The following is a 13,722-nucleotide window of genomic DNA, read 5'->3' as shown; positions in this document are numbered from 1 at the left end:
TGGAATGCGCTCAAATTGGATGACTGAGATTTTATATTTGGGGGTGATGTCAAAGAAGAATCGTCTCTCTATTAAGGATGACAAAGGGGCCATTCCCTCTGTCATTCTCTCCATCCTCGTCTCATCCTATACTTCTGCAGGTGTTTCATAGCTATTTAAATTTTTTTTTATTGTTTACCTTGACACTATTTTTTTATATATAACATTAATAACAATGGTGTAAAAAAAAATTTTAGGCTCTTAACTAAATATTCAAGGTAAATTCAATATTAAAAATCATTTGATCTTTTTAATTAATTTCTCTACTTTTAATAGCAAATATAATAGCAAATTAACTTCTAATCATCATATTTGTTTAAACGATTTACAATATGTAAAAAAAAAAAAGTAAATTAAAATTAACCAAAATATCATTTTATCATAGAAATTATGATTTTTTTAGTTCTGAAATTATAACAGATATGTACATATTATTGACGTGTATCTATAAAGTACATAATAAATTTAAACTTACAATCATCATATTCATTTTTAATTTTTGATAAATAACTTACAATATGTAAAAATTCAAGTAAATTAAAATAATCAAATAATCATTTTATCATACAAATTATGATATATATATATATATATATTAGTAGTGGAGGCCGGAAGGGAATAGGGCGGGGCTATCGTCCCCGGCCCCATTCCATTTAAAACATGAGAAAAAAAATAAAAATAAAAATAAAAATTCCTCACCAGCCCTGCACTCTCGGCCCGCCCATGACTTTCCCGCCCTGTTGTCCGCCCCACTCTTCTACACGTCGCTTGTAAAGTCTAGCATCCACCTGGTAGAACCATTGCAAGCTTTGAAATGATCTTTTGTAATCGTTTGTTGTGTGCGTGTGTGTGTGTGTTTTTTTTTGTTTTCAATTTAGAACTGAACAGTTTATATACATTAGCCTTGAAGTACACTTTTTGTAAGGGTTACAATTGCAAAGGTATTTGGCAAGTCTTCTCGCTACCTTTTTTTATTCTGCGTAATATACAGTCTTCATCTTTTTCTCTGCCTCCACCGTTTTTACATATGCATCACATAGTGAAAAAACATATTTCGCTTGCATCAAATATCTCAAATAATATTATGATAAATAATTCCAAATAATTTTTACTTCACACGGAATGTAAAAATATGAGGAAAAATCGTGAAAAATATCCATCACATTTCATGAAATGAATTTTTTCATGTTTCATTTTTAAAATAATATATTTACATCTTGTACAAATTCAAGTCAATCAAATTTAACCCGAAATCATCATGTAACCTACATGTAATTAATTTTCATGTACAAAAAAGTCATATTCTACTTTATTAGTAATAAAAATAAATATAGATTGGATTAGATTTCAGCTTTTTTTTTAAGGAAAAAAATGAATGTAATTCAGATCATATTCTACTTTCTTAGGAGCAAAAATGAATATAAATCGGGTTATTTGTTTAACCATAAATAGGAACTAGCCATTTTATTCCTAAAAAAAGGGTCATGTATGGATCACTTAATGAATATAGGGTAAAAATAATTGAATAATCTAGGTTATGATAAAATTTTATTTACTTAATTTTATAAGGCATCTAAAATTATCATTTTAAAAATAAAAAAATAAAAAATTTATTTAACGAAATACGAGTGAACTTTTAAACGATTTTTTCAAAATGTGAATGAACATCCGTCACACATGATGCACCTCTTGAACTTTTGCACGGATGTTTTAGTATAATTTAAAATCCTAACTAAATGCTAGCAAAAACCATTTACCAATTGGTGTATTTCCTGGCAATTACGACAAGTGTGATGATCTTTTTTAAGGTGGGAAAAAAAATACGTTTACTTGGAAACGGACCGAAAGAGTTGGATGAAATGCTAGCCGGAGTAGTAGGGGCAGCGGGATGACCTATACGCTAAATTTGGCGATATGCGAACCTCTCATGGCCAGCTTGAGACGATTGATCTGATCTGATAGAGAGAATAGATGATAGACAAGACAGGTGGCAGAGGCCCAGAGCCGGAGCCCGGTGTTCAATGTTAATCCCGGTCCGGGCCTGCCAGCCTGCCTTGGAAGTTTGCAATGATGTTGGACAAGAAAGAAGAATATCGCTGCTCGAGTCCAATCAGATTGGATTGCAATTTAAAAGGGGGCGGTAGGGCTAGCTAGGGCAGGGTAGCTAGCACCTTTAAGTAACGGGTCACATCCAAGCTCAGTTGGATCTTCCTGAGAATCTAATCTAATACTGTATGTTGTTGAAGCCTTGAAAGCCCACCATAGCCTAGTGATTAGTGACTGTTGTCTTTGTTTTTAGTTTCTTCCTAACAAATCAAATTCTTTTATGTCAGATTAAACTCCGAAATATATTATGAAAAACTTTTCTACCAGCTTGGCTATAGAAAGTACACAAATGCGGACCTGAGAATAAAAACTGGATCCATATCCAAATTCGAACTAAAAAGACAGGAAAAGAATCCAATACTTGTACGGTCACCGGAACAGCAAATGCCCGATCACGTAGTGTACAAGTAAAACTAATCTGAAGTACTGCGAATTAGCAGTTAGATGTTTATTGTTCCCGTTTTCATGTAAATCAAAACTTGAATCCGCTAAAAACCTTCTTGTATACCATATCATAAATTGCAATCCATCATATCATATATGTGTTACAAAAGTGAGAGAGCTTGAAGGGTAACTCGATTGTCAGAGCGATTTGCATACATTTACACTGATGTAAATGCCAGAAGTTACTACTGTCATGAAAACAGGGAAAAAAAAAAAAAGGGGGTCTAGATCTATTGACAAATTGGACAACTAAATAAAAGTTTTGCACTTGGGCATACCATGCAGGCAAACAAAACTTTTATTGCACTTGGGCATACCATGCAGGCAAACAAGAGAGAGAGAGAGAGAGAGGTCGTGCAAGGCGATACGATACAGTAGTGATAATATAGTAGCATCTCAACCTGAAGTTCTCCATTGCAGTTCAATCTGAATACGACCATTTTTCGAGTCAATGAGGTGGTATCTCTCGTTCATACGCTTATTGCTGACAACATCTGCGAGATATATATCCACATAACCAAGAATTTCCTACAAGGAAAATAAAAAGGTAAATGGTTAGTTTCTTCTGATCAGCACACAAATTGAATATTAATTAGTGTGTTTGGATAGTAGATTATTTGGGATAGATTTTTTTTAAAAAAAAAAAAAAATTACTGCAGCACTTTTCTGATATGATGTATGCGAGATAAAATGGTGATTAAAAAATGTGTTGCTAATGCAAGCAAATAAATTTTTGTAATTTGAAACCAATTACTTAGGACATTGAGGAGCAATTAGTAAACATTTGGAATCAACTTAAAATAGTAGTTGGAAGAAAACTAATCTGAGCAACATCCCAATCTCTAGATAACAACACAGTACATTTAGTCTTGATCAATAGCTCTTCAGCATTGCTTTCCATGACTCATAATAAGAAAGAACATATTTATGCCCAACATGATAATTGCTACCTTGGGATGAAGCAGACCCATCCTTGATGAAGTGCTAACAACTTCCACATGAATCCTGTCATCAGTGGGTGGTTCATCCAACATAAATTGGAACTCCTCTTCCCACCTTGGATCTCTATTTTTCTTCACTGGCTGCAACAACGGATCCATCCACAAGTAACAATCATTGCAATTGCAGAAAGAAGCTCTTGGTTGCAAAAAGCTTCTAGTTCTTTTCTTCTCAATGTGCCAACTTTTATTCTATCAATAGTAATAATATAGATTACAGCTTACCTTGGTTCTTCTCTCCTCGCCCCTAAAAAGCAACCTTACAGATGGATTTGTATGATGCTTCCCTTCCAAATCTTGAGCTTCATGGACTATAACTACGAGCAGACCACCACTCTCAGGAGTTCCTTCTGGAGCCTTTTGTATTGAATTTGAGTCTTCAATGTCATCCGGCATCTCATCGTCCTTGAATGGTTTGTAGAGCACTTCAAGAACAAGCTGCCCCCGTGACTTCTCATTTTGAGGATCATCCGGGTTTAGATTCTTGAGAAGATCAAGCGTCACAACTTTTGGCTCATCAGGTGTAAGCTCCTTCAGAGGGACGACATTTATTCCCATCTTGTCATGGACGCCGACCTATGTAGGATAAATTGGCTGAGAGTTACACAAACACGAGGAGCAAATTGAACATAAAGCAAATCTTATGTTGTTTAGGCAATGAGTAGGGCAGCAAAACAATCTCTCTGCAAGGAGGAATAAACTTAAAAACACTTTCACAACAAATTTAAAATGTGCTCAGTATCCTCCTGTTGAACAATACAAATTACATCAGTTTAGAAAACCACACAAGTCCTCATGCATCCTTTTGAAGCGAAGGTAATTGGCACGGTTTATGTAAAACACAGGGCGCTAAACAGTAGAGTAATTTGCATTTCTTTGGTGATACTAATATAATTACTCCTAGAAAAAATAAACCCCCCATCAAGCTCAAAAAAAAAAAAAAAACAAAAGGTAACTGACGTAATATTTATGATGCAATTGTAGGAAAATACCTGTTCCCAATCGTAGACAGAAACATCCAGAACTTGAGATTGTGGATCCTTCACAACAAAGTTAAATTCTTCATTCCATTCAGGATTCAAGTTCTTCTGTTTCACAGTTGTCTTCTTCGCAGGAAGTTTGTCTTCACTAAGTTTTAGCTTCACATAAGGGTCTGAAGCACCCAAAAGATCTTTCTTCTTAAGCTTCATTGCCCTCAACACCTTCACCGTAAGGATTCCAACCGGTTTCTTCATTGCTCTGTTAAATTGGAGATGTAATAAGCATTATCAGATGGTAGGACCATCTGTAGATGGATGTTTTTTAAATAAAATTCATCAAAAGATTATAGACTTACTTAGCAGGATCCAGTACTTGTACTTCTAGTGTTTTTGGCCACAGATACATATTTGCAACCTGATCTTTAATAAGCTCCTGGAGTAAAAATATGACAGAAATGTCATGCAAACAGCCTGAGTTACGAGTAAAATACACGCAACAACCACGCTGCAATATTTTGGAAATATCTAAAGGTATAGGTGTAGCAGTGAGTTTATACAAAATTCTACACTTTAAAAAAAAAAGGATAAATATTGGCTTAGCCATGGCATAACAATTGCAAAGGTAAAACACAAACAATATTTACAGCTATGACTGATATGTGGAGTTGGAGGAGAATAAAGCCTCAAAGCAGAAGGAATGCAACAGAGGAGTTAACAAGAGGTTAAACTAGTTAAGTTCCTAAACAAACTAGTTGTCTCAGCAATCAAAATCTGAAGGAATGAAGAAACATACACATGATGAGGACAGAAACTCTATGCTAATGAGCCCATCTTCACAATCACTTATTAACAGTAATTTTTTAGTGGACATATTAGCATCAGCTGCATAAGCTTCACTGAAAAGCCATGCCATATAAGCCATATCAAAATTAACATTGAAAACTAGTTCATTGAGGAGAGTAAGATAAAGAAACAAAATGCAGAATAGAAATTATACCTGAACAAACCTGTACAGACCAGGAATGGACATAGCATCAGCCCCCAACAGTTTCAATCCAAAGTCAACGTGAGGCTGCAAAATGGGAGGTTGGGGGGCGGGGGGATAAGAAGACAACTTTATGGTCTGAAAATAAATAATTTCAGCATTTCAAGAAGATTATCAGAATCTTTTGAATGAAAGAAATGACATTCCTTAGTCACCATATGAGTGGCACACAATTTGACTTCAACAGAGATATCTATTTCTAACTTGCAAATGGTGCTCAGCTATACATATAGAGCAGTCTGCTTCTTAGGATAGCTTGTATTATTTATGAACTTCAGAAAGTGCGATTCACAGCAGAAGAACGATAGTTCCCAACTCTGGTAAAGATCAGTATCCGTTTTCAAAGATATAGGCATAAAAATCAAGTCACATATCTAACACTTGCCTTTACCGTGAAAATAAGTTTCTGCACAGCAAGGGATTCTGAGAACAAATACTCCAGTTTCAAGGCAAAAGAAACAGCAGAAAGAATTATCCATTTTGAAAATATTTTAATGAAGAAAACAAAGTCCATCCATTTGACGTTCACCTTTTCCATCAGAGAAACTAATATCTTCGCAAAACAAGGGAAGCTTGGAACAAGTGGCTTCAGTGTGATACGTGGAGAGGCAAATACTTGCAAGTCAAGCACCTGAAGTACTCAAAAAAGGAAAAAAATGTTTACAATCAAGAGAAAAAGGGGGAAGAAAGCTAAGCATGTTGCAAGACAGAAAATAACTATTAATCTAAATATAGCAATCTTCACAACATTAGAACCCAGAGGACTGCTCTTAACATTTTCTCTATCCAAAGAATAGAGAAATTAGCCAATACCTGAACGGTTGCTCGCAATCCAAATGCCTTGACAACAACAGTTATGTTAGGATTACCAGCCCATTTCAAGGCCGGTTCCATAATCAATTCTTTCTCTTCAGTGGAATATACTTTCATGCCTGCAAGAGAAGCACCATATATGAAAAAGTTGATCATTGTTAAGAATAAATCAATGGACTTTGGGCACCATATATTAATTTTGGACTTTGGGCACAGTAATTTTCTTGACAATTCACACCAGCATAAGCAGCTAAGAGGACAGTTAGAGGGGCAAAAGACTAAGCAAATCAATGGATGATCCAACAGGAGGTTTAATGTGATACATTACTTTTCTAATTTCAGTGGATTATGCACCCGCACAAACTGGTGAACTATATATCCTCACTGTTCATGAAGGCTAAAGTCCTACATTACTCATATCCAGCAATCATAAGATTTTAACCTCAAAACTGCTGAATATGGACAGCCAAATTGTCATCAAACACGTGGATCCCAAAATTATTCACTGCTCAAAGAATTCAGCAATGGACAATATTTCTTCAGAAAATGTCACAAGGAACTAAAAGCTAAGCTTCACAAGTAACAGAAGTCCAATTTCAATCAGCATTAACAAATTTTCAGCTTTGACTAGAATCAAGCAAAAAAATTACTTACATTGCTGCAACACTCAGAAGAATATCACCTGAATGAGATGCCAATAGCTCTATGGCTTTAAACATGTCCTCTTAGATCACCATACTTATCTTACTATGTATAAAGGGAGAGGAAGGGGTGTAAACTTTTTTTTTGTCACTTTTTGTTTTTCCTTATTTATCCTCCCACTAAATAATAGAAATCTCCGATAACCACAAATAATTTTTTTAACAACACAAAAAAAAAATCACATTACACCCAACCCAATCAAATCTTTTAATAAATGCTCATTAATTTTTTTTTTTAAATTTGCACACATAGGGTGTGCATTGAACACTAGTAACAATTAAACTTCAATTGACAAAGATATGCATCTTTGAAGAATATCACTTGAAAGCCAACCAAAACAAGATAATACACTACATGAGTTTGTCCTGCAAGCAGCAGGGAAAAAAGGAGAAGCTCAACCTTGAAATGTAGGAGGCAGACAGCCCAAAGTCAGTGCTTCAAACTGAACCGATTCAATTTTGTACTTTGGTATCTGTTCGGCTATGATGGGCTCCGCTGTTTTCTTTGCAGTCTTGCAAATAGCCTGAGAATCTTTGTTGATCAACACACTCAGGAATGGAAAAAAAAAAGTAATACATCGTCAACATTCAAGTAAGCACAAACCTTATCCAAATAAGGCCACATAGTTTCAATAAATTTGTTGAGCCAATCAAGCTGAAAAAAATGAGTTAAATAAGATGAGTATTTTGTTCATGCTTTACACGGCAAGAACCCAAAATTATGATATCTGGAGCAGTGCCTACACGATCATAATCTGGATTTTTTACCCAAAGGGGTATTTCTGGTAGCATCTTCTGGAGATTTTGAGTTTCTTGCTCAACCAAGGGCCGGATATCAGGATCCTGAAGAACATACAATCCAAATTGAATAATTGTACACTCATTTAATCTTTGCTTAAATCAGAAAACAAGAGAAACTCATTCACATGATCATCTCATTACATTGCCTGCTTTAACTTGCAAAATATTGAGTATCTCTACTTAATTTTCAGAAACCTATTATGCAGTTTCTAAGAGAAAGTGGCTTTTCCCAAACTCAAATGTTAATTCAATTTCGTTAGAGGAAACTTCTATTGGAGTGAACAAGTACAAATCAAGGTAGGAAATACAAGCAAAAAATGTCAAAGGGCTTTCCCCACACTAATGACTACACCCAAAAAAAGAGGGAAAAAAAAAGGGAATGCAGCTTAAATTTCAGGCAGCTATAGTACACCAAAGGAGTGGTCGTTAAACGTGAATGTTAACAAGAAATCAAGAAAACAGAACCAATGAATCCTTTATATTCCCACTCTGCCCCAGCATGACACTTTTTGAATTTCCTTCGTAAGTATAGAAGATAGAAAAGCAAGGATAAGTACGTTCTTCCTCATAAACTTAAGAAGAAACTCAGTTCATTTGCAGCGAAGTGGGAATAACTACCATACAACTTCATTTACCATTTAGAACTCATACTACAGAATTTGCATACGAAATAAGGTAAAAGGATACGTATTAAATATCAAAGTAGGCACGAAAATACAGAACATCAACAGATAAAAAAATAATAATCATAACAACTGACCTTGACATCAGTTGGTTGGACGTAGATGAAGAGAAAATATCCGATCACAAGCCCAATGGTGATTCCGATTCCAAACCCAAAAACACCCATAATTGTACTGATTATAGCCATTTCTAAAAACCTTGCTTTTAAATCACCTCAAATTGCCACCACAATAATCCTCACAAGGGAACAAAAGGGTCAGCCAGAAAGCCTAAATGTTCATCATTAGCACTCCGGTTTTACAGAAGGTGAAACCTTTCTACGACCCAATTCCAAGAATTGCATGACAAACAAACTTTTGGGCTGCTGGGATCAACTTTGAAAATACTGGAAAGGAAAAACCAAAACTTTAGCAGAAAGTTAACCAACAAAAGAGGAGGCCAAGAGCCTTTGGCTATGATAGGCGTTACACTTACATTATGCGGAAGATCTTTAGCAAGGAAATATTCAGTATCTGGAAAAGACATAAATGCGGATGTCCCATCTATAATCTATGCCTCAACTACCCATTTGATCCACACATAACGGCTCTGCTAGAGAACAATTCAAGCGCGTGCCAGTCGTACTTGTCGGTAAAGCTTCGGCTGCCTTAATTGCTTCTGCATGAGGGTATTTTGGTCTAATGATTCGGAAATATCTTGTAATCACTGCTTAATTTGGGTAAGACTTGAGAGGGGCCCCTGAGGTACGTGTATCTACAAAACGAGGATAACGTGACTGGTGTGTTTTACTTTGATATTTCTCGTTCAAAATTCTTTTATTGGGTAATGATTAATCACAAAAGATATGAGCAAATTTGAATTGATGTTAGTAGCTACCGGCCTGCCACTTTCTTGATTGAACTTCTTCCCAATACTATTGGAGATAATAAAAATGTTAGACACGGAAGTTTGAAGTCCTCGGCTGACTTGGCAATTTGTCGAAGTACAGCGATGCCCTCTTTCTTTCTTGTCAATCCAAAACTAGGATCCATATATATGCTCTGATTGAAAAACATTTTAGGGCATAAATTATAATGGGACGACAGTAAAGAATTCAATGCTGGAATAATTAATTGTATTCTTACAACATTCATCAAAACTTTCCATAGAATAAGTAACCGTGCGTGTTAAATTCAGTAGTTATAATTTTTTCCCTAAATAATAAAACTTAAGTTATGGATTTTGGATGAAGGAGTGGATCAATTAGGCCAATCTCTCATGTACAAGTATGCCCTTTAGAGTACACGTTATATGTGTTAACAGTGTAAATACTATCAACGTTAGATCTATGACATACGTGTACAAAAAATTGAATTTCAAATTTAAATTTTACATAATTATCATTCATCCAAAACTAATAGCATCATATAATACACTGTCAGTGCAGGAAAAATTAATCCATATTTTTATATTGCAATTAAATTTCGCTAACTCTAATCCATATTTTTATTAGTCTAAATTTCTCGAGTAACACCACACAGAACAACGAGTTGAATTGGCGTATGAAACTAATAACGAAATGGTGGTTGGTTACGTGAGTTGTTTGAATAGTTGCAGTGGCTGCTATATGTTTACTTCATCAACCAAATCGCATTTTTTGTCCAATCTCTTTGTCCGCAGAAATAGGATAATAAGAAAAATATTGATGAGCATAGTGATTAGTGGAATCCAGCAAAGTCAAGTCATGAATTGCATAATTTTCGCTCATAATTCATTTTGGATTCAACAAAAAACGCCAAAATGTTTAGTACTGTAGGCGGGGGTCAGCGTGCCCAAGAAACTGATAGAGGGATTTCTTTCTAGTTGCGGTGGTCATACTCAAGGCTCCGTTTGGCAAATGAGATTTTTAGTGTTTGTCTAAAATTTTACTGTAGTTTACTGTAGAAGTTTTTAAAATTTTTTTTGAAGTGTGTAAATTTTTTAATATTTTGAAGTGTATAACTTAAAAACTTTGAGAAGTTTTTTGAGATTACTGTAGTTAAAGTTTTTAAAAAACTTGTAGCAGACAAATTTGGTAAAAAACTCGAGTGCCAAACAGGGCTTCGAGTGAGAACCCCGCAGTTGCATGAAAGCAACTGATTTTAGCTGTTGCTTCTTATATCTCGTTATTATAAATTTCCAAATGATCACTTGCAATTCTGACGCAAAAATTCATTTTTTCCATAATCAAGAGACGAATAACGAGGTTAGCGTAGGTTTCATCAATGAAACTATATTATGTTTTTATTAAAAACCAAAAAAAAAAAGAAGAAGAAGATAATGAGGGCCTGGATTTAGGATGTGGGCAGTACAATTTTGAATTGCGGAAGAAAGGGCAAATCACAATCACCACTTAGAAGCATCTCCACAGGGCCCAGATGCGAAACCAAGCAGACCGCGATCTCATGCATGTGTGGGCGTGACCTTCTCATCTTGGGTTTCATACAAGCGAACAGCAGTGTTGGGCTTCTATAAGATTAAAAAATGGGAAAGGATACTCTTTTCCATTTTTATTTTTGCCATCAAAGAGGAGGTGAAGGTACAGCAGAACTCAGCCATTTTGCTAGGAAAAGTTGTACTGATTGTTGGTGACCACTGGTGGTACTCTTTTTGATAACACATATTTTTTGGGATCACTTCTACATTTTTAAAGAATGAATGTATTACTATTCGCCAATTACCATTTTCCATTTTCTAGCTGATTTTCAACCTAATATATGTTGATTTGTCTTATTCTTTCATAATGCAAATTAACATGTTTATTATTATTTGACAGAGCAGATTAAAATTCATAAAGATCAGTACATATGTGCAATTTATTTTTCAATTTGAACTATTAGCTAAAAACAAAAGATAATTGCAATTCTAATCCCTTTTCCCTAAATTATTCTTAGTCAAAAAAAAATCTAAGATAATCTGATTATGGTCGTAAAATAATCTAACGAATCCTAACGTTGATGTCAAAAATTGTCTCAATCACTTTTAGTGAAAGATAGCATGTGTCTTGCTCCAATATGGCCTATAACAGGAGGCGGACTTTATTCTGTGGAGAAACTTAACTGTTAGTTACTAATGATTTTTAGAGCGATGAATAAAATCAGGAGGAGACAAACTCAAATGTTCTATGACTTTGTGTAATTAATTATGATTATATGATTGAGTCCAAACTATATTAACCTCGTTATAAAAGAAACTAAAGTGAGCCTTAACGGGCCCTTTGTTGTGAATTTTGGACGAGGCTGAAATCTAAATATTTTCCTGAGTTGAGGCCAATAAAATTGAGACGAGGGAGAGAGAGAGGTGTCGGAGCAGTGAGAGGAGGGAGAAAGAGGAGAAGGGGATGGCAGAAGTGGTGGTGATAGGTGTTAGTGGTGAACGGTGGATGGTGAATGGTGGAGAAGGGTTGAGAGGAGAGAGCAAGGGAAGTGAGTGTCGTGAAAAATTGGTATTTTTTGATGAACACTAATAATTTTTGAAAACAACTACACTAAAATTTTAGGCAAATATTTAAAAAAAAAAACACATTGTGTATTTTTGACAAACGCTAATAATTTTTTAAAATGACTACACTAAATATTTAGACAAACAACCAAAAAAACACATACCATAAGCTGATTTTTTTTTTTTTTGTTTCTACAGCCGATTAATTGCTTCCAGAGGAAGAAATTTTTTAATTTATTATATAAGTGAACAATTTCGAACCCAAATCTCTCACTTACACGCCATTCTCTCGTCCTACGTACTCAATGCATCCGCCCCGTTTTAGAGGAAGAAATTGAATAAACAATTACCAATATCATGTTGCCACTTGCCACACGGTTTGAGCTTTTCTTTCTTCTACTAATTTATATAAAATAATTTTCATTTCCTTGATATGATATGAAGGGTGCCCTACTAGCCCACCACAAATCAGCAGTTCCATGTGACCGTGATCAATAAATGCATCATATGTTAAGGAAGCCAATCATTCGAGATTGCACCCTAACAATTATTATGAAGCATCGAAATATCTTTGGTCGAGATGCTAGAGACGTGTTAAACTACTCTTACTACTTTATTGGAAAATTATTTGGTCGAGAAAAATGACTTTAAGCCTTTATTATGGCCAATCTCTACCACTGATGCTCCATCTCCAACCAACAATGATATACATAGAATATAGCACCACATTTAAAGGGGCGCTGGATTTAATCAAATTGGTCGGTGGCCAAACGTAGTTATTACCAAACTGACATCACCTTTTCATATTTTACTTTTACACGGCGGATCACTCCTTTGGAAAATTTTCAGATATACTTTGAAAAGTAACCTTGTTTGGATTGCGATTTTTCGTCGAAAAATTACGTCGTTTTCCGTGATCACATTTCCCTATCACCTTTTTCCCTCACATATATCAAATCGCTACAGTAATTTTTTCATGAAAAATGACGAAAAATGCAATCCAAACACATAAAATTGCTCTTGAACATGCTTCTATATATGCACTTGAAATAAATAAAAGGGCACGATTTTACGCGTCATGGAATACTCAATTATGATCCCACAAAATCGTTACAAATTTTATCAACATCAGAACACAAAAATAGTATACCACAATTTTATACGCAAACTTTCCTGTTTCAAGCTATATATATATATATATGTATATATATGTCCTTCACATACTTAAGTATCATTTTGTGAAATACTAGTATTCATTATTTAACTAATTAATAAATGGAGTGAAAATGCTAAACTCTAATTTCTTTTTCCATGGAAAAACATATATGGGAATTTCATTATATTATTGACTACATTATCAAAAGGATTAGGATTTAGCTTGTCAATCAAACTACTTGCTAATAACATATATAATACATATTATATAAGTTACTAGATGCTTTTGCATTGTGTTGTTGTCCCACATTATAAAGGTAGTTGTTTTGAAATTTCAACCAACTTCATCTATGACTAAAATGTTTTGGATAGCAGGTTTTTTCAAATAATATTTCACTTGCATCATAAACACATTTCCCAATCTACCTTTTCATATTCCCAATCACCTTTTTATCTCGCATATATCACATCATAAAAGTGTTACAGTAATTATTTCA

At 34.6% G+C, this 13,722-nt stretch overlaps 1 protein-coding gene across 1 annotated transcript; it reads right to left on the bottom strand.

Moving 5' to 3' along the window:
- Nucleotides 1-2,849: 2,849 nt before the first annotated feature.
- LOC113714881 (synaptotagmin-2-like) lies at nucleotides 2,850-9,223 on the bottom strand. The gene is made up of 13 exons (XM_072069315.1): nucleotides 9,086-9,223; nucleotides 8,688-8,996; nucleotides 7,871-7,969; nucleotides 7,731-7,781; nucleotides 7,527-7,650; nucleotides 6,426-6,544; nucleotides 6,142-6,243; nucleotides 5,565-5,639; nucleotides 4,924-5,000; nucleotides 4,580-4,826; nucleotides 3,813-4,163; nucleotides 3,540-3,671; nucleotides 2,850-3,117 (listed from the first exon to the last, which is right to left on the bottom strand). Exons 2-13 carry the CDS (start codon nucleotides 8,796-8,798, stop codon nucleotides 2,986-2,988), a joined length of 1,620 nt encoding a protein of 539 aa, XP_071925416.1. The 5' UTR covers nucleotides 8,799-8,996; nucleotides 9,086-9,223; the 3' UTR covers nucleotides 2,850-2,985.
- Nucleotides 9,224-13,722: the final 4,499 nt, after the last annotated feature.

This window comes from Coffea arabica, chromosome 10c (assembly GCF_036785885.1).
Source record: "Coffea arabica cultivar ET-39 chromosome 10c, Coffea Arabica ET-39 HiFi, whole genome shotgun sequence".
Classification (NCBI taxonomy): Eukaryota; Viridiplantae; Streptophyta; class Magnoliopsida; order Gentianales; family Rubiaceae; genus Coffea; species Coffea arabica.
The sequence above is the reverse complement of the archived record's forward strand: the minus strand, read 5'-3'. Positions and strand labels throughout refer to the sequence as shown.

Coding starts and splice junctions, on each gene's coding strand:
- LOC113714881 (XM_072069315.1), bottom strand. CDS start 8,798: ATGGCTATAATCAGTACAATTATGGGTGTTTTTGGGTTTGGAATCGGA. Junction 7,782..7,870: donor AAAATCCAGATTATGATCGT/GTAGGCACTGCT, acceptor CATTTTTTTCAG/CTTGATTGGCTCAACAAATT. Junction 6,545..7,526: donor TCTGCCTCCTACATTTCAAG/GTTGAGCTTCTC, acceptor CTTCTCTTGCAG/GCATGAAAGTATATTCCACT.